The sequence below is a fragment of the Brassica rapa genome, chromosome A05 (genome assembly GCF_000309985.2).
Source record: "Brassica rapa cultivar Chiifu-401-42 chromosome A05, CAAS_Brap_v3.01, whole genome shotgun sequence".
NCBI lineage: Eukaryota > Viridiplantae > Streptophyta > Magnoliopsida > Brassicales > Brassicaceae > Brassica > Brassica rapa.
In genome coordinates, this window is record NC_024799.2 from 3576561 (window position 1) to 3598418 (window position 21858).

Genomic DNA, 21858 nt, shown 5'->3' on the forward strand with positions numbered 1-21858 from the left:
GGGAGCTTCGTTTCGAGTTCCGTCGCTTCAGAAGTCATGGTCAGTTTGGTTATGGATGTCTTGTTTGTGGTTGTGGTGGTTGGGTTGTGGCTAGAGAGGGTGTGGCTACATGGGTGTTGTGGTTGAAACCATAAAGGTGGGTTGTGGTTAGAGAGGTTGTGGCTACATGGGTGTTGTGGTTGAAACCATGAAGTTGGGTTGTGGTCAGTTTGGCTAAAGTTTCGTGTGTAGGAGATGCCTGTTTTTATTTTTAATATGTGTGGATACGACCGTGGGGATTGTGTGTTTGTGGTTAAAGAAACTTTTTTAGATTTGGGAGTCAGCACAATGGTCGGGGACCCGCAATGGCAATGGCTGGGGATCTGGATTTAGAACCATAATTAGACCTTAGATCTAATACACTCAAAAACCTCAACAATCTCGCTGATATCTTACTTCATGTCAAGAAGTTCTTGCTTTAGTTGGATCAGGTCTTTGTTTTAACCTGGCCTGTTTATCTGCCAAAAGGGCCAACTCTTCGGAGTTTGCTTTGCCAACCCATTTGAAACATGATCTGTAACGAAAGAAGAACCTTTTCCCAGGGCTTTCTTTAGACTTGGAAGTTAGTTGGACCTTGTTGATGTAGAGGAACTAAAAATTTGTATTTGTGGTTAGAAGGGTGCTGTTGTTGATACCACGAAGATGCATGAACTATGTTTTTATACTTGTGGACAGGACGGAGTGTATTTTTTGGTTGTGGGTTAAGGAGTGATTTTTAATTGGTCGTGGATGTTATGTTTGTGGTTCGGTGGTGTATTTAAAATATCATCCACATTGAGGTTGGGTTGTGGTTAGAGAGGCTGTGGCTACGGGGGTGTTGTTTTTGTTACCACGTAGATGGGTTGTGGTTAAACAGGTTGTGGTCAGAGAGGTTGTGGCTAAAGTTATGTTGGTAGGCGATGACGAAAATTTTTTTATACATGTCGATATGATCATGGACGCTTAGCAGTGGTTACAATATAGATGTGGTCATGGACACGTAGTAGTGGTTGGTGAGTGGTGTTTTGTTGCGGGAATCTATCAGTTGCAAAAAACCTTTCGGAGGAGGCGGATATCAACTGCGTTATCTGCAAAGTATTAAACAAAAAGCGAAATTTTAGGGTTTGTTGCGAGCAGACGGAATCAATTAGTTTATATGTGGGAAGAGTGAATCAAGAAGTTTAAGAAGAGGGATCTAACCTTCCATTTGGAGTTTATCTGAGAAACGATAGAACCGCAAAAACCCAGAACTTCGAGGTCGAGACACTGAGTGCGAGATGATGATAACGCGAAACACAGACCCTAATTTGGTGAGGAGAAAAAGCAAATCAAAGAGATGAGGGTTGGGAAGGTGAGATTTGGGTCGAATTTCAGATTGTGATTTTTGGATCTAGAAGATGTCGCTGGCGAAAGGAATTAGGGTTCATAGGTTTTGGAGAAAATTAACAAGAACCGTAAAAATGAAAAGAGATAAGGTAAGATATGGTTTTGTAAAAAGTTAAAAATAAGGAATCGGTTTTCTAGTTTTGAATTGGTTAACAAGATTGGTTAGTTGGGTGAGTTTCTAGTTAACTAAAGATGTGTCTTAGTTGAGGGTTATATTAGTAAACTTAGCATAAGAAAGTGTGTTGTAGTATAATGTGTTCCTGAGTGAAATTGTAAACACAAAATGTGTCTCTGAGCGTAAAAATTTCTTATATCAATGGACGTGCAAAAATATCTGAAGGAAAATAATACAAATTTTTTAATTAAATTGATTAGTGGAACTTTGTTGGGATGGTCTCTTTTATTTTCTCTTCCCACCGCTAATCGCCTCTCCTCCACAACTTTCTTCTTAAGCCTAATTATTTATAATGATGAGTGATGATATTTTATGGTGGTCCTCCTTCCATCATATCATAATACGACCAAGTATTGGTCCAAAACTCGATTTCTTTATTTCATGTCCATGTTTGAACTTGTCTTTCCACTCGTCTTTATCTTCCACTAGATTATGTTTTTCCCTTGGCTCAAAATGTCCATGGTAGCAGTTCAAAGCTTTGTTGGTTACAAATATATATTATCTGATATTGTAAATGTAACTGGTCTAGCCAATGTTTGGGACAAGAAGTTTGATCCACCAAGTTTTCTTTAAAATAAGACATGGATATATACAGGAATAACACATTTACATATTGATTACCAAAGAGAGCAGATATATTATATAGTATTACTTTGGCCTTTGGGTTCAATATTAGAGCATCTGGCATAATACTGCAGAAATAGTTATAAATATAAAAAGATGAAGAATATTTCATAGATAAACTCCTGTTTTACATTTTAAAAAGATGCACTGGAAGTGACAATGGATTATGACCCCTTGGTTTTGGTTGGCATAGATTCTTTTCTTTCCTTCTTTTTTTGGAGACAATAATTTTTCTACTAATAATTTTTTTTTTTAAAGAAACTTTTCATGAACAAGTGAAGAGAGAACAATTGAACGCCAAAAATGACTAGAAAATAGAGATACACAAAACAGAGTGTTAATTAATTATAATACTAGATTTTGACCCGCGCAGGCGCGCGGGTGTACATTTTGAAAAATATGTTGATATTTGTTTTTCATGTAATTATTAAGGTTTTACAAAATGAATCCAAAGAACAGAACCGATACCGATCCGAAAATATAGTACCAAACCCGAATATAAATTGATTAAATATTCGAATTATTCAAAATTTTGTTATTTAGCGAACCAAATCTGATCCGAACCAAAGTATTCGGGTACCCGAATTTATCTAAAAATAGATTTATATACTTATATATATATTAATTATTTTTAGATTTAACGTATATAAAACATTAAGAATGATACTTTTAAATTGGTTTAAATACTTGAAAATATATATATAGATAGTCAAAAGTAAATATCTGCAATAGTTAAAGTATACTCAAATCACCAAAAATACTTAAAATAATTATTGATTCCGTATCCAAAATTTTAAATCAAACCAATTGATATGTTAAGCTTAGGTATTCTGACATATGTTATTCAAATTTATAGGTAATATATTATTTTATTTATAGATTTTGAGAAATTTAAAATAGATAATGATTTAAAACTTTAAAAATAATTTAAATGGGTTATCCAAACGCGAACCAAACCCGCAAAGATCCGAATAAAACTCAAACCAAAATTTAGAAACATCCTAACAGGGCTTAAATCTTTGACTCCGAAAACCTGAAACACAAACCGATCAGAACCAAACCCGTATGGGTGCCCGAAATCTCATCCCTATTCATTATTATATATCGTATACTGTCATCATATAATTAATTGTATTTTATACGTACCATCATATAAGTAATCATATAATTAATAGTATTTTATACGTACCATCATATAAATAATTACATATATTATATTTATAAAACTTAATAGGAAATATAAAAACGATAATTTGAGTTGGTATTTCAAATTGGGCTTTGTATTGTATTTTTATTATATATATTGACAACATTTTTGTATAATGGTTATTGAAAAATAGTTTAGTAAAAATCTATTTTTGAATATATGTATTAGTTTTTAATCAATTTTTGATATAAATCAACTTTAAATTATTATTTTGATTTGAAATATGTGTATAAAATTTAAATTTTGTTTTATGGTTAGTTTAGAAAAGAAAAAGTTTTAGGCGATTAGATTGACCTGTTTTCGTATATTTTAAATCTCGCCCAGATATATAGTTTTTTATAATATGATGGATTTTTAATTTTTCTTAAAAACATAAGCCCATTACTTTTTCTCTTCTTAATACTACTATCCTTGTTTCCAAACAAAATTAATTTTTTTTTAAAAGACTACAGTTTATGTTTCCAAACACTCCAAATTTTTTTAATAGTCCTATTCAAGTCTCCAAACACTCCAATTTTGTACTTGAGTTTTAATAAGATAGATTAGACGGTAAGTCTTAGTTTAAACGTATTTCTATAATTTTCCTTAAATAAAATACTTGGTTTATCAATCTTTAAAATGGTAAATTTGCTAGAAAATATATAAGAATCGTGTTATATTTTAGAAATTTCTCTAACCCATCGACCATATATATCAACTAGAGACTAGAGTTCTCAATTGGATTATTTTTTATAACATAGCTAGATTTAGCATTAGATTAATATTAAACACAAGACCATAAGCTATTTTGTAGGGCCAATATTGGTCGAATCAGTAATTAAAATACGAGGCTCCTGTATAATATTTGTTGAAGTTTAGGTGAACTTAAAAACAGTACTATAAGATTTATTATAGAAATGATTCAAAGGAATTCATTAGTTTACACTAATTAATAAAATAATGACATAAATTAAAAAGACTAGATATCTTATAGTAATAGACTGAAAAGGATATCTCTCTCTAGTGGAAAACAAGAAGATGAGACCATTCTTTTCATATGAGCACCACATTCTCTCTCTCTCTTTATACACTTGTATATATAAACACGCAAACGACCTCTTCTCATTATCAAATATCAACTCATCTTCTCCAACAAAAATCATAAATACCCACAAAGAAAAGATAATGACAAAAGTTCATCCAAAATTCCAAAACACTTGCGAGGAGAGCTTGTGCGATAGTAAAGAAGCTGTCGTTTTAACGGTGTGGAAGAAGTCCCTTCTCTTCAACTGTGATGGCTTCACAGTTTACAACTCCAATGGAGAACTTGTCTTTAGGGTCGACAACTACATGAACTGTCCTAAAGATAACATCGTCCTTATGGACGCTTCCGGTCTACCCCTCCTCTCCATCCGCCGCAAGGTACTCCTCCTTTCTATCTCTATTTGGCTTTATATATATATATATCTAAGATCCAAAGTCCTGAACCAAATTGGTCTTTTATGTTTGTTATTCAAAAGATAACCAAATTCTTATGAAACAATCTTGATATTCATTTCTTGTTAATTTATTTGATCAGAAGTTGAGCCTTGGAGATTGCTGGATGGTATACGATGGAGAAACACAAAGAGATCCAATGTTTACGGCAAAGAAAAACGTTAGTATAATGACAAACAAGAGGAGCTTGGTGTCAGTTAGCTCGAAGAAGACAGTACTATACGAGATAGAAGGATCATACAGCCAAAGAAGCTGCAAAATATTGGACGAGAGGAGGAACAAGAAAAAAACGGCGGAAATCAAGAGGAAAGAGGCAATGGTTGGAGGAGTTTCATTTGGCAAAGATGTGTTCAAACTTATAGTTGAACCGGAGATGGAGCCTCGTGTGGCCATGGCATTGACCATCATCCTCGACCAAATGTATAGATATTGATTTTCTACATTTTCATGCTTTGTACGTGTATACTAGTTCTCTTTTTGTCATGTAATTTATGTGTGTTTTGTTACTGGTGGAGGCAGACTGGATATCGAAATTTTTGAAGATATTCATAGTCCACTTCACTTCATCCGAATCATAATCTTTATGATTTGTATTTGTCCTGTTATCATTTAAATACTTGGTGTCTGGATATCTGATAAAATATATAGTATTTCCTCTGTTAAAATAAAAAATAAATAAGATATTAAGAAATTAAAATGTAATGAAAACAATAAAAAAATTATTTTTATTTTAATAATTAAATAATAAATCTAGTAATAAAAAGACTATGAAATATTTTATAGATAAAAATAATTATATAATTTGTATACATAAATATTATATATATATATATATTTACATGTCAGACAGATAAAATCAATCGTCTAATTTTTTCAATTATTATGATATAATCTCATATATTAATTTAGAGTCTTATTTTTTATCTACTATTAAGTATTAACAAGTCATAGTAGGACCACTTAAAAAAATTAGTTAATATGACATATTTGATTATTTACATTAATAATAAACCAATTATAATTTTTTTTTTAATTATAACAAATATGTTGAGAAAGAATCTAAGAAAATATTACTAATTTTTTTTTAATAAAATAGCACATTAATTAATTTCGTAATTACTAATGCAATATTATTATAAATCAATTTTAATTACAATTTTATCCTAAAACAATAAAATAAAAATAATACAATATTTTTATAAATTTTATAATTATATTCTGTATTATATAAAATAGAAGAGATTTATGAATTAAATATGACAAAATTATATTAAATAGGTAAATTAACAAAAAAAAATATTTTTTTCATTTAAATAAGTTATCACTCATCATTAAAATGGGTTAATATTCGTAAACTATATAATATTTTTATACAAAAATATATTTATTAACATAAGTTAAATTTTTATATCTACAACTATATGTTCTTTTTTTATTTATTTTGAAACTCTCAATAATATATTGTTTAAAAATGTTTATATACAAAAATATAATAGTATATCGTAATCTTTAGTTCATATACTATTTAAAAAGTATGTTATTAGAAAACTATGAAATTTTAATTATTTATTTAAACGATTAATAACAAATAAAGTTTTAATTATAAATTTATTTTTATCTTAATTATAACAAAATCTGTTGAAAATAATTTATAAAATATTACCAAAATTATGATATTTTTAGAGAATGATGTACTAATGTAGTAACAATTTTTTTTCAAAATTCATGTAATTTTTCAAACTCAAAAATAGTTGTGTAATTTTCTAAAGTTTTCTTGACAAAATATACAATTTTTACAACCAATATTCAAACTGAAAATGATAATATTTCAAATTTTACAAAAGATAAAATTATAGATAATAAAGAATAACTTTTTATAATGCACCACAAAAAAGTAAATTATATATGTTGAAAAACTAAAGTAATCTAATATTTTGAAATCTTAATTAAAAAATATCTGTATGTCCCGTGCTGGTCAAAATCTAGTTTATTTTTAAAAAATGTTGCATATTATATTTGATTTAATACGTAAATTATGGACCCTTAGATTTTTTAGATTTAATCAAAATGAAACATATCGGATCAAATTTTATATATTTATCCCTCCCTAATTCTTGTATGTTACACATGAACGACGGAGACAACTCTAATTTTTCAGTTTTTTTAATTTCTGCGTAGATACTACATAAAATGCCGACACTCAATTATTAATTTAATCTTTAAGGACGGTTAACAGAAGGAGGCGGCTGATCAGCCGGATATGTTAATAATTGTCGGTTATGACTTATGAGAAAAAGATGGGTGGGGGAATAACCAAATTATTACGAAACTAATCTTGAATTTCAATGCTGTATTCGATATCAGACAAAAATGTCCAGGAAATTAAGATCAGGTGACTTTTCTACATGTTTTCTGTTTGCAGATGTTGAAGTGAGTTGCCTTGAAGTGTTTTGTGTGCGTTGACTAGATAGGAAGACTTGTTAAATGTCGAGTGAGCTATGTGTTACCTCTACGGCTCTACCTCGTGGCTCGTGCATGTGTTTGTTTACCTGCATCAGTCCAGTCCATCTAGGGGATAATTTTATTGATTTTCAAGAGATTAGAAAGTTATTTTCGTGGAACAATTCAGTGAGAAGCTTTTTTCAAAAAAAAAAAAAAAACAATTCAGTGAGAAGCTTCTAGTTAATCAAGAGAACGAGAATCTCTAAATACTTGACGTGAGTAGTACATTCTTATTAAACCGCATTATATATTTGTGTGTTTATGATGTTAGCGTGGCAGTTACTGGGCTGTGCATGTGCTGTCAGTGAATTTGAACAGAATCCGACATATTTAAGGCCCAAATTTGGAATTATATATGAACTTTTAACTATTAATTTAGGGGGCTTTCTTTCTCTCATCTGAAATATTAATTCAAGTTCATGGCTAAAACCAGAACCGATAGTAACTTTTAGGGCCCGTTTCTGTATTTCTTCCTTTCCAAGAATAAAATTTTAAGTTTATATTTTGGTTAGGGTCTTTTCTATAGACCTGCACCGGGTCTGGCCAATGGATGAACTCGGCCTAGACTTCAAACCAGATTCTATCACATACTCGAGGTTTTCTTCTTTTCACTTATAATTTAGGTTCGTATTTCCACATCGTTTAGCTTTGATTTCTCAATTCTCACTCTCACTGGATGCATGGAGAGAGACTAACTTTTAATTTGGACGTCCCAGTACGCAGTAGGCATCATAACTTTTCTATAACTTGTTGATCTATGTTCTTGTATATTATTTAAGTTTCATCTACATTTTTTTGAGAATTTAGTTATATCATTTTTAGTTCCAGTAGGCATCATAGCACATGCAAACTCATTGTGGTCTTTATTTAAAAAATTAGTTATGGGAGAACTACGTTGCAATTTCCATGGCATCAATGCTCACCAGAAGCCAATGGATACGCAGCCACCAGATTCGACAACCTGGCTACTAACACAGTTCATATAACTCGATAAAGCGATGTATTCAAATGATTATCAAGATCTCTATACGATATACCTTCTCTCTTTATATAAACGATATACCTTCTATCTTAAAGGTTATATGAAACTTTTTACACTTTTTTTTTCTTATACTAAAGCATATTCTTTTAGCAGTACTGCAAGCTTAATAAAACCTTAGAAGAGCTTCCATATACCTCTTGATGTTTAGTAAACTTTCTTATAAGACTCAGACATAACGTCATACTCACTCTTCAACACTAGTCCAAGAGTTTAGGTGGCTAATTTAAAAGATATGGTCGGAAATGATTCTTAGATTTCATATTTCTTTGACTTAGTCTCTGTTGGGGGATTTTTTGCCAACTTAACTTTATAAAGTTCTCTAAGAACATCACATCAATGTCCATGGAATTCAATGTTCGTTTGGTTTTTTCTTTGCCATTTTCATGATTAAAAAATTCTTTATATCCAACTTGGAAATCCAAAACTAATTTTACGTTCTGTAACTCTAATTTTACATTATTTCATATAAATATTACGTTGGCTTAATTATTAATAAAGTAATAATGCACATATAATATATTCACAAATATAAATAAATCTATTAAAATTTATATAAAAATATATGTTCAACTTAATATTAGTGGTCTACTGGTAACATAAATGGGTTGATTTCTTTGGACCACAGATTTAAATCTCTTTTAATATAAAATACCATTAAAAAATAAATCTAATTTTGAATATTGAATCAATTATAAACCGAAAACATGGAACTCCTATAATCCCTATAAAGGAAATGTATTACATAAAATGTAATTTTATTAGTATGAGATCAAACTAGTAATTAGAATTCATCACCCTCATATTGTTTAACACATTTTCTTAGCTAAAATTACAATATACTTTCTGCTGAAACTGTTCAATTTAATACTCCATTTGTCACATGCATTGTTGAATTTACTTAAGTAGCTAGCAAACAAAGATGCCAGTAACAACAACTATTTATATTTTTCCAAAGTTATGACAATTAACTCGACCGTTACAGTTCGCAAATGCCATTCACTTGGTTTACAAACGTGTTGATGTCGTATATCTACTATTTATTAATACAAACATGTCTATAAAATCTTCCTTTTTAACAATGTCCAAATAAAATTCAGCTTGTTAGAATAAGTTACATTTTCTATGAATCACATATGCACATACAAATATGCAGCATAAATATTATTTCTATAATTTGGGCAGGGCTTGTAGCTTTACAAAATATTACAGTAATGGAATTTGAGAGAAAGTAGAAGAAATCGACTAAAAATATATACAAATTTCGTAAAAAAAACAAATTATATAAATTTCAATAATAACTATGAATTTTGTGACATTTTAATTATCAACTTTAACATGAAACGTTTTTGACCATGAAATCCACAGCAGTCAAAAGAAAGGATAATTTAGCATGATTGACTACATTATATAACTTAAAAAATTTGCCATAAAAATATGTAAGATGGAAGACTCTTTCAACATATATAGAGACTAGGACCAACCAATCTCAATGATTTATATCAGCAGTTATTGTTAATCTAATCATAAAAGCAAAAGTATAATAATAATACGTATAAGAGACAGCTCTTGTGAGCGATAGCATGATCGACACGTGTCAACTTTTAGCGGCGCTAAAAAAAATATACGATCTACGTAGTCACGCATACAGACCAGAGTTCCACCGTTGTCTTTTTAATCATTTACTTTTATTGTTGAAAAAATCACTTTAATCTTTTTCAACCTTTGTAACAGAGAGATCCACGCTGTCACCTAAACCTTTTTTTGTCTAATTTTATTTTTCCCAAAAATAATAAAGAGAAATTTCAGAGAGAGAAAAAAAGGAAAAATAAAAATAAATAAAAAAAGTCAGGCGTCTTTCTGCAGAATTCACATTTGGTCTCTCTCTCTCTCTCTCTCTCTCTCTCTCTCTCTCTCTCTCTCTCTCTGTATTGTATACGCTTCTAGAGGGAAGAGGAGGAAGAAGAAGAAGAAAGACTCATGTCTGGTCTATACAACAACAACTCTTCTTACTTCTCTCCTGCTAGAGCTGCTTCTCCTCAGATCAGAAGCACTCCTGAGATCGACAGGTATATATGCTCTCTCTCCTCTGATCTCTTCCTCTCGAAAAGAACACTCCTTTTGTTTGGTTTCTTATAGCAATAAAAACCGATCTGATTGTTCCTTCTTTGCTCGAACAGCTCTCAGTACTTGACGGAGCTTCTCGCAGAACATCAAAAGCTCACACCTTTTATGCAAGTCTTGCCCATATGCAGCCGCCTTTTGAATCAAGGTTTCTCCTTTTCTTGATTTTGATTCGGATCTAAACTGTATATTCCACCTCTTATCTTTCCTTTTTTTTTATTACAACACTTTCCCACTCCAATTTTCTTACATAATGTTCAAATCAGTTAATCCAATCAACACAGTGAGATTTAAGTTGAATGGACAGATCATTGTTTGGGTCTATGTAGTCAAATCATTTAATCCAATCAGTGGTCTTACTGTTATGTCTTAACATTACTTATTTTAGTACAAGCTTTAGTGTCTTTCAGTTGCCTTGTTGTTGTGGTTGCTTCATTTGAAAGGCTTTCATTGATGTGCAGAGATGTTCAGGGTATCTGGAATGATGCCTCCTAACCAAGGATTCGGCGATTTTGATAGACTCAGACACAGAAGTCCAAGTCCTATGGCTTCTTCTAATCTTATGTCTAATGTCTCTAACACCGGTTTAGGTGGTTGGAACGGTGGTCTCTCTCAGGAGGTATACTATCATCATCTAAAATCAATTTTGCCTTTAAGTATTCATTTGTTTGATCTGTTTTAAGCTCTGTAATTGTGAGATAAAGCTAAAAAGACACTTGGTTTCCAACAGAGGCTTAGTGGAACACCTGGGATGACAATGGATTGGCAAGGTGCACCTGGGAGTCCCAGCTCATACACTGTGAAAAGGATATTGCGTCTGGAGATTCCAGTAGATAGCTATCCTAATGTGAGTAAACTCATTCTGCTTCCTCATCATTTTACTCCATAAGCTTTTCTTTAATCACTCTTTTCTGTTTTTTACTTGCTATTTTTATTAGTTCAATTTTGTTGGAAGGCTTCTTGGTCCTAGAGGCAACTCATTAAAACGTGTTGAAGCTACCACTGGTTGCCGTGTGTTCATTAGAGGGAAAGGTTCAATCAAGGATCCTGAAAAGGTGAGAGATATCCATGAAATATTTAACAAACATGTCGTATGCTTCAGATGAGCATCTTATGGATTTGATGATTAAAACAATTATAGGAAGATAAGCTAAGGGGAAGACCAGGCTATGAACATCTAAATGAGCAGCTTCACATCTTGATAGAAGCAGATCTTCCAGCTAGTATTGTGGAGATACGTCTGAGACAAGCTCAAGAAATCATAGAAGAGTTACTAAAGCCTGTGGTGAGTACACATTCCCCACTACTTTCTTAACTCTTTGGAATTTTCCAGTGTTCTAAAAATCGGTTTAGTCGGCAAATGGGGTCTGAAGAAACAATTTAATCTGATTTTTTTTAAGTCGGTGTAGGGCGTCCCTGTTTAACTCTATAAGACGCCTAACCACCGCCTAGCGATTTTTTGAACATTGGTATAATCAGTACAATGACAATTAAGATAGTAGCCACGTTTTTTATTTTATGTTCTTCCTTTGGTTGGTTAGCCTCATTGAGATCCTCTAGACTTATTGCATGTAGGGCCACTTGTTTTTTGTCACAACGTTTATATTTCAGTACCCACTCTTTGGTAGTTTGCGGTTGATATTCAACTATGCAGACATGTGTGACCACAAACACCAGTCAAAGCTTCATTATTGTTTTGTCTTTGATCTCTTATAACATTGTTATCAACCGCAGTCATAATATGGATTACATTTTTGACATAACGTTTTGTGATTTTTGTGTGGTTAATAATGAAGGATGAGTCTCAAGATTTCATAAAGAGGCAGCAGCTGAGGGAGCTAGCGTTGCTAAACTCGAACAACCTGAGGGAAGAGAGTCCAGGACCAAGCGGCGGTGGAAGCGTTTCGCCTTTCAATTCAAGTGGTAAACGCCCCAAAACAGGATGCTAAGGAGCGTTTTGTTGTTTCAGTCAAAGGAGCGTTTTGTTGTTTCAAGGGGCGTTTTAAATGGTACATGTCTGCATACACAAACACTCATGTGTGTATACTTGGTTCTGGCCCAGTACTTGCTGCAGTGGTGGTGGTCAAGTTAAGGCCTCCCTGGTCTCTCTCCGGTGAGCGACCCTGTGGCTTTCCTTTTCTTTTCTTTTTTTTTTTTTTTTTATTCGTCTTTATAAGACGATGTCAGAGATTCATTACAGATTATTTTAAAAAAAAGAGATAAGAAAAAAATGTTGAGATATATAATGTGTATGTAGGGAAAAAATGTGGCTGGGGAAAAGGGAGTGTATTGAAAATTCTTATTGTAAAAACAAAAACAGAAAAAAAAAACAAATTTATTGGATTGATTCTTATGGTTTGATTTTGAAAACTTTTATGTAAAACTTTGCTTCTTTTTTATTTATATCAGACATTATTTCCATATTTATCTGTCCACTAAATTCTTTTTTTTGGCTAAGTCTATATCATATAACCTTTGAAATGTGATTAGTATAATATGACAAGTTGTGACATACCCTTGTGTATATACTGTCATGTTATACATGTAATTGATGGGTTGAAATTTGAAAACGATAATATCAAAATATTTATGGAACGAAGTACATTGGGTTAGGAATCTTGAAGGTGCGATTCCCTGAATATTCTCCTTGTATGTCACTCCATTGGTCGCCTACATTGCCCCATATCCTGTAACCTTCTTCCATCAACTGCTTTCTGATTGTTGTTTTGTATGTTGCTGCGCTTTGTTTTTTGTTCTCTGCTGTCCTGCAAGTAGAGAATCATTTGTCCACATCGTGAGAGGCTTTATCTTCGAAAAAAAGATACTACTAAATAAGTAAACCTTCATTTTTACCTCATAATCAATCTTTCATAACCAGTGAAGCCTTGATTATGCAAATTTTCAACTGTTGCTTGGCGAAGGGTCTCTTCATCTCTGCCGGTTACTAGGAAAACTTTGAATCCTATTTCTATCAGATCATTGAAGAGTTCGAGAACAGGTTGTATAGCTGGAGATTCTCCTTTCATTGCCCATGTTCTAAATCCTGTTGGATCATAAGGGTCGCATCTACATGTTAACAAAGAGAGCATAACATAACATTAGTCACATTTTTCTAAACTTTTTGTATTCAATCAAGAAAAAAACAAGTGTATACCCGTATCTCTCGAGCCGATAGTAGTAGACGTTTGAGAAGCAAGTATCATCAACATCCAAGATCCATGCATCCATGCCATCACCAGGAAGGACTATCTCATTGAGATAAACCCTAACTTGTTCCACAATCAACTCAACGTCTCTGTCATATTGACCAGCGAGCATATATGCCTCAACGTAACGCATACATTGTAGAGGTACGGTGCGCCACGCACGTACGTTGTTGGTTTCTATTGCTAGTCTCCAGCTTAAGCAATAGCTAGCTGGATTGTTTCCATCCATCGGTATCCATGGACTTGCGCTTGTTGCCACTACGGAGATTGTTAGAAAGATGAGAAGCAACATCACTCTCTTATGTATCTTTATTGCTCTTGATTATTCTGCTTTCACTTGTGAAGAATGAGGATAAACAAAATTAGAGGTCTTTTGTTTGACACAAGAGGAGAATGGTTGAGAAAGAAGTTTGGTTATATTGAGATCAGTGGTGAAACAAGAAGACTAATAAAAGGAGAAAGGAAGCTTGAAGTGGATCAGCTTTACTAGTATTGTAGTTGTGCGAAGAGATGTTAGTTAAAGAGTGGTATTTAAAGAGCTTGGTTTGGTATAAGATACTGGTTTCATCCACTAAGTCTCCACTTTTTTTTTCTTAAGACCAACTTATGAGGTATGCACAAGGAAAATATTATTAACAAATGGAAAATGGGGTCAAAACTAGCAAGCGCACAAATCACTAAGGCACATCCTATATATGAGCCACTATTTATATTCCAACACTTTCACATATATATACCATGCATATCATCCTCTTCTATATATATACTAAATAATACATCATTGGCATTTTTACTAAGTGGCATGACATCTTTTAGTTAGTATATAGTGTATCACTAGGTGGAGGAGCTCACTAGCCGTTACATACATAAGTAAGACAAACCTACTTAAAGCACTTTCCATGCATGGTCAAAGTTGTAGGTTTTGTTAACACACTGAGACTATATTAACTTGAAGGATACATTGTGAGATTCATAGGTGAAACACAACCTTATGTACAAGAAGATAACCTAGGGTGTAAGGTTTCATTTGAGGTTTTCTTGATATAAGCCCTATTGTACTTTTATATGGTCAATTTATGTAAGAAAACAAAAAAAAATTGTATTGTTTCTTAGAGCGAGGGCCTATGGAGCGTCTTACAGGTAATTATCAAGAAATTAATAAAGAGTGGACACACATTTGTCAAACCAACAAAAAAAAAAATGAACCGACCAAATAAGACTACATAATGGATTTGGATGCTGACAAGGATTAGATTGTTATTAACTTTTGTCAACGTAAAAGTGGATGACACGTTAGTAGTAGTGTAATGGAAAATGTAAAGGACAGCAAGTAATGGAGTTAACACTACTACTAGATTGATAAGTTCGTTAAGAGTTGTTAGCCTATGAGTTCATCTCATTAACTAACGCTCCTTCTCATGTATGGTTTAAGTTATTATACACTTGATTGCCACTCGTAACACCTTTTTCATCTAATCCATTTACATTTCTTTAACTGGTTGGGAGATGCTCTCCCATTTGAAACGATAAAACGTCATCAAAACACCACTTATCTGCCGGTCCCAAGGTCAAGAGTATTGTTTTTTTTTCCTAACGAAGAGCATAACATTCACTTTGATCTTGAAGAGCTTAAAAGTCCATCTGATAGAAGACGGCAAAGGAGAGGCAACAATAGGTCAAGACGAATGGTACATGTTTCGCTAGAAGCCATGCATCCAATGGTATACCATTCTCTTTACTTTACATCTTCAGCCATGTCTTAGATAAGAAGAGTTCACAATGACTATAATGGAAATCAATACAAGAAATAAACTTCAAAACTTCGATAAAATGTGCAAGAAAGTAAGTTTGACATGTTTGGAATAAAAGAAGCAAAAGAAAAACCTAAATTATAGACTCCTCTACTTACTACCTCCAAGACACTGAACTGTGATATCCTTACACAAACATCATAGCCAGAACATTCTAAGAATGTGTCGGCAAATGGACATAGAAGCTCTTGATAAATCAACCAGAGAGCCTCTCTGTCTTAAACAAAGCCTCATGCAATATAAAAAAAAGAACACACACATTTATCTCCTCACCTCAACAGAACTTCCAGTGGTTGTCACAGTTGACACACGTAACATAAGTAGTCATCGGCTCATCAGCACTCCTCGTCTGCATCTGATAGTAAGTGCATTTACGCTGCCCACACCTCCCACACTTGAACTGATCAGTACTCGCTTTCGGCGCCTGGCCACGCTCACAATCAAACAGAAACTTCTCCTTGATCTGATTAGTCTCCTGTTTCCTCTTGTCGCTTGCCATCTCTTCACCAGACAATGTAATAAGCTTCTCCGGCGACACCTCCCCTGTGAGAACCCTCCTCCTCAGATCCGGATTGTTACTGTCCCTCAGGTTGAACATTATAGACCTGTACTTCACCTTCTGAGCTCCCGTTGACCGTCCCAGCTTCTCAAACATGTGAGACTCCACAGAGACAGCGACGCGGATTGGATCACATCCGACAACTCTCGCTCTATCGTAGTCATCTGATTCGTCATGGACCTTGGACATTGCGTCCACAAGCAGCTCACGGATCTTGTCACGCACGGGGTCGTTGCATTTCACCATTGAAGTCAGCTTTGGTGCACCATTAGGCTGTGCCTTTGCTGGAGCTTTCGTACTAGATTGATTCTCCTTTGAGGCCCCAGCATTGACTTTGTTGTCTCGTTCCTTCCTCTCTTCTACCTTGATGCTCTTAGCTGAATCACCTCTCTGAAGCTTCTGCACTTTCACAGGCGCTGGATTTGCATCCTTCCTGTCTAGCTTAGACTTGGACGTCTCTTCAATGACAAGTTTCTTCCATGTCTCAAGAAGATCAGTAGCTACGGTTTTGATTTCTTCAATAGGATGTTTTGAAAGAGACCTTAGCTTCTTCCCTACCTGGAAGCAATAACGTGCTATTAGAGTGATTTTTAAATCTCTCTAACATTGTTTGAGCATAATGAGATTAGAATTAAAGATAAATCAGTTTTAATTTCCTGTGATTTTGAACCTCTCTAATATTGTTTGAGCATAGTCAACAATAACCTTCATAAAGTTTTGATCTTTTCAATTTTTTTGAAAAGTTTCAGATGAGATTAATGAACCCTAACACAAGTCAATGCTATGAGATTAAGGCAAGCAACAGATTCAGAGAACCCTCTGATTCAAACAGCGTATTAGGCAAAAAAGATCGAGACTTTGTAGATTAAAGAGATGAAATTTGAAAAGAACCTGAGTCGCGACGAGCATGTCGTATGTGATGGGAAACTTCTTGAGCTGTTTAAGGGCGTCGAGAGATCGAGAAACCTCCGGACCTGAGGAGGTAACGCCGTCGATCGCCGCCGCATCGGCTGCCTTCTTCGCCGCCTCGAACAATTCGATCAATTCGCTTTCCATCGTCCTTCGAATCGTTAACTTATTCGCAAAATCAAGATAGATTCAAGCCGAATCAGAAGCAATAAACCCACAAAAAATTGCTGCGATTGAAGAATAAGAAGAATGAGATTTGTTCGGCGGAACTTGGTTCTTGTCGGGACGGAGAAGATAGAGATTACGTAGTGAAACAGTGTTTTTATTTGGCGATCTAACGGTTTCAGTTACAACTTTAGGGAATCAACGGTTTAGATCACGTGACTTGGTCTATGGATGTTACTAGATTCACGCTTCCGCTCGAGGTTACTACATCAAGTATGGGCTATATAAGGCCCTTATTGGGCCAGAGTCGTTTTATAGTAACAAAAACAAAACTTTCCTTTTTTCTATTTGTACTAAATAAACATGACAATATTCAATTATTTCATTGTCTCCCTACTGGAATCACTTGGAAAATATGACAATATCCTCTTTTCTTTTCTAGAATCCACACATATTAATCCTGTTTAATGTTATCTAGATTTAACATAGATAACATTTAATCATTGATCCAATAACCTTTAAAATGGATTTTTCCAGAGTGTGTGTGTGTCGACAAGACTCGAGAGTCACCGTAAATCTAGGCATATTTCACGTTGAAGTAAGGAAAGAAAGAAAGAGAGTTGAACTTTGAAATGGACGACACGTGAGCGGTGAAGGCAAAGGACCCAGACGTCGACGTACTCGTGCTAAGCCGTCACCGACGTGAAACACGTGCGTGCCATGCATTATGAAAACACAATATGCTTTTTTCTCAATAAAGTCATCTAACAAAACAATAATCTCTTCTTCTTTCAAAATGAACAAATGATTAGTCATTAAAATACTATATATGTTATAGAATGTAACTTCTTCTGTTCTTGTATGTAGCGTAGATAAGGAGGTATGGAAAAAAGTTGTTAAAATAACACGTGATTATAGTTAAAACTTTTTCATAACCATCAATCTCTGTGTTCAGTTATAAACCTAGAATACATAGACATTTTTCTTGATTCTCTGCCAAAACCTCAAGCTTCCTTTTTGATCTCATTGTATCATCAACGATATAACCGAATCATCCTTTACAACGACAGAGGCTAGCAGAAGAAGCATTGAATCTCCAGTAGTTCTTGATTAGAAACCGTGAAGATGAAGTTTGGAGTATTAACACTCTCTTTTGTTCTGATCCTGGAACTAGCCTTTGGTACATTCTTGGTGGAGAAGAACAACCTAAAAGTAACTTCACCTGACAGCATCAAAGGTGTTTATGAATGTGCCATTGGGAATTTTGGAATCCCAAAATACGGTGGAACACTTGTCGGAACCGTCGTGTATCCCATGTCTAACCACAAGGGATGTAAGAGCTTCAGCGAGTTCGGTGTCTCCTTCAAATCCTCACCTGGAAGCTTACCCACTTTCCTTCTTATTGATCGAGGAGGTTCGACTTCTTTTTCTTTTCTATCTCACTTTCCTTCTTGTTACCTGATCAGACAACGATAGTTTTGTTAAAGTGTGTTTTAAATGACTTTGCTAGTGAGCTAAGTATAAAATGTCCGTTTAACACTTTGTTAAGTGTGGTTAAATGTCTGTTTTATAACTCTTTTTGGACTTAAAATGTCAGAAAATCTTTGTTTTTGTACAAACGCCAGTCAAGCACAGGAAAGTAAGAACACTTACTATTTGTATATTGATTATGTTAATAAATAATTTACAACTTCTTAAACTCGTATTTATACAACCTAAAACCCCAATTTTCATTTTCTATTTAGAAAAACTTTTTTATCTACTAAATGCACCTTTTCTAATACAAAAAAAAAATATTTAACCTAACAGCTACAAGTTTTATTCATTTTATATCGTTCTAAGATCTTAGTATCTTGCTTGTATGTCCATGCCATTGTGTGGCTTGAAGAGTGTTTTAGTCTCTTAACCTGAGTTGGTTCTCTACGAACAGATTGTTACTTCGCCTTGAAAGCATGGAACGCTCAACAAGCCGGAGCAGCAGCCATTCTAGTGTCCGATAACAAACTCGAGCCACTAATCACAATGGACACACCAGAGGAAGACACTGCTAACGCAGACTATCTAGAAAAAATCAACATCCCTTCAGCACTAATCAGCAAATCGTTAGGAGACAGCATAAAGTCAGCTATATCCGATGGCAACATGGTCAACATGAAACTAGACTGGACCGAGTCAGTTCCACACCCGGACGAGCGTGTGGAATACGAGCTTTGGACCGACAGCAACGACGAGTGCGGCAAAAAATGCGACACGCAGATTGAGTTTCTAAGAAACTTTAAAGGAGCGGCTCAGATTCTTGAGAAAGGAGGGTACACTCAGTTCACACCGCATTTCATCACTTGGTATTGTCCCAAGGCGTTTATGCTGAGTAGACAGTGTAAGTCTCAGTGTATCAACCATGGAAGGTACTGTGCTCCGGATCCTGAGCAGGATTTTACAAGAGGGTACGATGGAAAAGATGTTGTTGTTCAGAATTTGCGCCACGCTTGTGTGTTTAGAGTGGTTAATGAGACTGGTAAGGCGTGGAAGTGGTGGGACTATGCTACTGATTTTTCTGTTAGATGTCCCATGAAGTATAACAAGTATACAAGTGAATGTGCTGATGAAGTTATCAAGTCACTTGGTGAGTGTAATGACTTCATTAGCTTATGAGATTCTTTTCCCCTTTAGCTAATTTCTACTCTTTTTTTTGTGTTGTGGTTTTAGGGATTGATCTTGAGAAGGTGTACTTGTGTATGGGAGATACTGAGGGAGATGTGGAGAATCCAGTTCTTAAAGCAGAACAAGAGTCACAGGTAGGCAAAGGCTCCCGTGGAGATGTTACTATTCTCCCAACACTTGTGGTGAACAACAGGCAATACAGAGGTACTACTCAAGAGCCATACTAAAACATGTTTACTTATTTGATTGCTTTTGATGTAATTTTTTTTGTGGTTCTAGGTAAGTTGGAGAAAGGAGCAGTGCTGAAAGCTATATGTGCAGGGTTTCAAGAGTCAACGGAACCAGCTATATGTTTAACTGAAGGTTACATTTCTCTGAAAGATTACTCTAGAACTTAGTTATTTGCATTTCAATAACTTGGAGGAGACGTTTCCTTTAATATATTTTTTTTGTTTATTACAGATCAAAACACCAATGAGTGCTTAGAAAACAATGGTGGATGCTGGCAAGATAGAGCTGCTAACATTACTGCATGCCTTGTATCCACTTGAGCTTGATTTTTCCAACAATTTTTTTCTTTAATTTTGTTGTTGCTGGTCAGTCTGATTTGCTCTTCTTTGTTCTGAATTGGTATATTAGGATACTTTCAGGGGAAGACTGTGTGAGTGTCCTACTGTTCAGGGTGTCAAATTTGTTGGTGATGGTTACACTCACTGCAAAGGTAAATTAGTTTGACATTTTTAGCATTGCTGCTATATTTGTAACTTTTGAATAGTCTTCCTCAGTTACATGTGTGTAGTATGGGATTCAGAAGAATAGTATTGTGTGCTGCTGTGGTTCTTTTATTTTATATAGTCTGTACTTGTGGACAGCTTCTGGAGCTTTGCGCTGTGGAATCAACAATGGAGGATGCTGGAGAGAAACCAGAGGTGGCTACACATACTCTGCTTGCACTGTAAGTAAATTGCCATTTGCCAACTTCTAATATCTTAACAATCATTTTCTCAAGTATTTAATAAACTCTTTTTGAAAATGGGTTTTTTATTAGGATGATCATTCAAGTGTTTGCAAATGCCCGCCTGGTTTCAAGGGAGATGGTGTAAAGAGCTGTGAAGGTATATGCATGTATATATGTACTAGTCTTTCATGTGCAACCAACTTAGTAAAAGACATAACATCATGTTGGTCTGGAAAGTGATCTTTTTCGGTTGTTCTGTTTGTATTGGCAGATGTTGATGAGTGCAAAGAGAAACTGGCTTGCCAGTGCCCTGAGTGTAAATGCAAAAACACATGGGGAAGTTATGAATGCACCTGCAGGAAGGGTTTGTTTTACTTGCGTGAGCTTGATACTTGCATTGGTAACCATTCTTCAAAATGCGACCTCGAAATGTTACCATTTAGAAACTCTGCACTCTAGCCTGAACTGTGTTTTATGATACAGGAGCATTTGGAGCGGTGAAGCTAGGCTGGAGCTTTGTGTTGATACTCTTACTAGCGTTAACTGCTGCGACTCTTTCAGGATATGCTATCTACAAATACAGAATCAGGGTAATGTTCACTTCACATAGAGACTTGTAAGTCTTTGATATCTCTATTCTATAACCAAAAGAAACATGTATTGTTGTTACATATGTGCAGCATTACATGGACTCGGAGATTCGGTCGATCATGGCGCAGTACATGCCTTTGGACAGCCAGCCCAACAATACTGAAACTCATATGGACTTTTGAGTCCATCAATCTGTATGAGGAGTTGAAAGATGACTCTTCTTTTTTAGTTCTACCAACCTTTTGTTTGATCTATATTAGTATAATGCAACTTAGACCACACAATAAGCCTATTACCGGCTCCTCTTTTTAGTTTGAATCTGTTTTTTTTTTCCTCCAAGAACCTGTTCTTATGTCCCTATGACACAAACTATCAAACTGTATGATCAGTTAATAGATTGATCTTCTAGTCCTGCAACCTTTCATCTCTGATGTAACTTCACAACCA

The 21858-nt window shown here is 34.4% G+C and overlaps 5 protein-coding genes across 5 annotated transcripts; 3 read left to right on the forward strand and 2 right to left on the reverse strand.

Annotated features, from left to right (window-relative positions):
* Window positions 1–4157: 4157 nt before the first annotated feature.
* On the forward strand, window positions 4158–5536 carry LOC103867088 (protein LURP-one-related 8). Its single transcript, XM_009145122.3, has 2 exons — window positions 4158–4811; window positions 4969–5536. Exons 1-2 carry the CDS (start codon window positions 4428–4430, stop codon window positions 5317–5319), a joined length of 735 nt encoding a protein of 244 aa, XP_009143370.2. The 5' UTR covers window positions 4158–4427; the 3' UTR covers window positions 5320–5536.
* Window positions 5537–10225: 4689 nt separating this feature from the next.
* On the forward strand, window positions 10226–12868 carry LOC103867089 (KH domain-containing protein At2g38610). The gene is made up of 7 exons (XM_009145123.3): window positions 10226–10496; window positions 10608–10699; window positions 11013–11170; window positions 11282–11398; window positions 11490–11606; window positions 11693–11836; window positions 12348–12868. The coding sequence occupies exons 1-7, from the start codon at window positions 10408–10410 to the stop codon at window positions 12498–12500; spliced, it is 870 nt and encodes a 289-aa protein (XP_009143371.1). The 5' UTR covers window positions 10226–10407; the 3' UTR covers window positions 12501–12868.
* LOC103867090 (acid phosphatase 1-like) lies at window positions 12697–15314 on the reverse strand. Its single transcript, XM_009145124.3, has 3 exons — window positions 13706–15314; window positions 13405–13617; window positions 12697–13316 (listed from the first exon to the last, which is right to left on the reverse strand). Exons 1-3 carry the CDS (start codon window positions 14047–14049, stop codon window positions 13139–13141), a joined length of 735 nt encoding a protein of 244 aa, XP_009143372.1. The 5' UTR covers window positions 14050–15314; the 3' UTR covers window positions 12697–13138.
* Window positions 15315–15561: 247 nt separating this feature from the next.
* Window positions 15562–17384, reverse strand: LOC103867092 (transcription elongation factor TFIIS). Its single transcript, XM_018659146.2, has 2 exons — window positions 17019–17384; window positions 15562–16685 (listed from the first exon to the last, which is right to left on the reverse strand). Exons 1-2 carry the CDS (start codon window positions 17181–17183, stop codon window positions 15843–15845), a joined length of 1008 nt encoding a protein of 335 aa, XP_018514662.1. The 5' UTR covers window positions 17184–17384; the 3' UTR covers window positions 15562–15842.
* A 242-nt stretch (window positions 17385–17626) lies between these two features.
* Window positions 17627–21828, forward strand: LOC103867094 (vacuolar-sorting receptor 1). Its single transcript, XM_033290897.1, has 12 exons — window positions 17627–18081; window positions 18272–18615; window positions 19132–19824; window positions 19908–20066; window positions 20142–20225; window positions 20325–20401; window positions 20502–20583; window positions 20735–20817; window positions 20911–20977; window positions 21092–21220; window positions 21304–21410; window positions 21501–21828. Exons 2-12 carry the CDS (start codon window positions 18327–18329, stop codon window positions 21591–21593), a joined length of 1863 nt encoding a protein of 620 aa, XP_033146788.1. The 5' UTR covers window positions 17627–18081; window positions 18272–18326; the 3' UTR covers window positions 21594–21828.
* The last annotated feature ends 30 nt before the right edge of the window (window positions 21829–21858 follow it).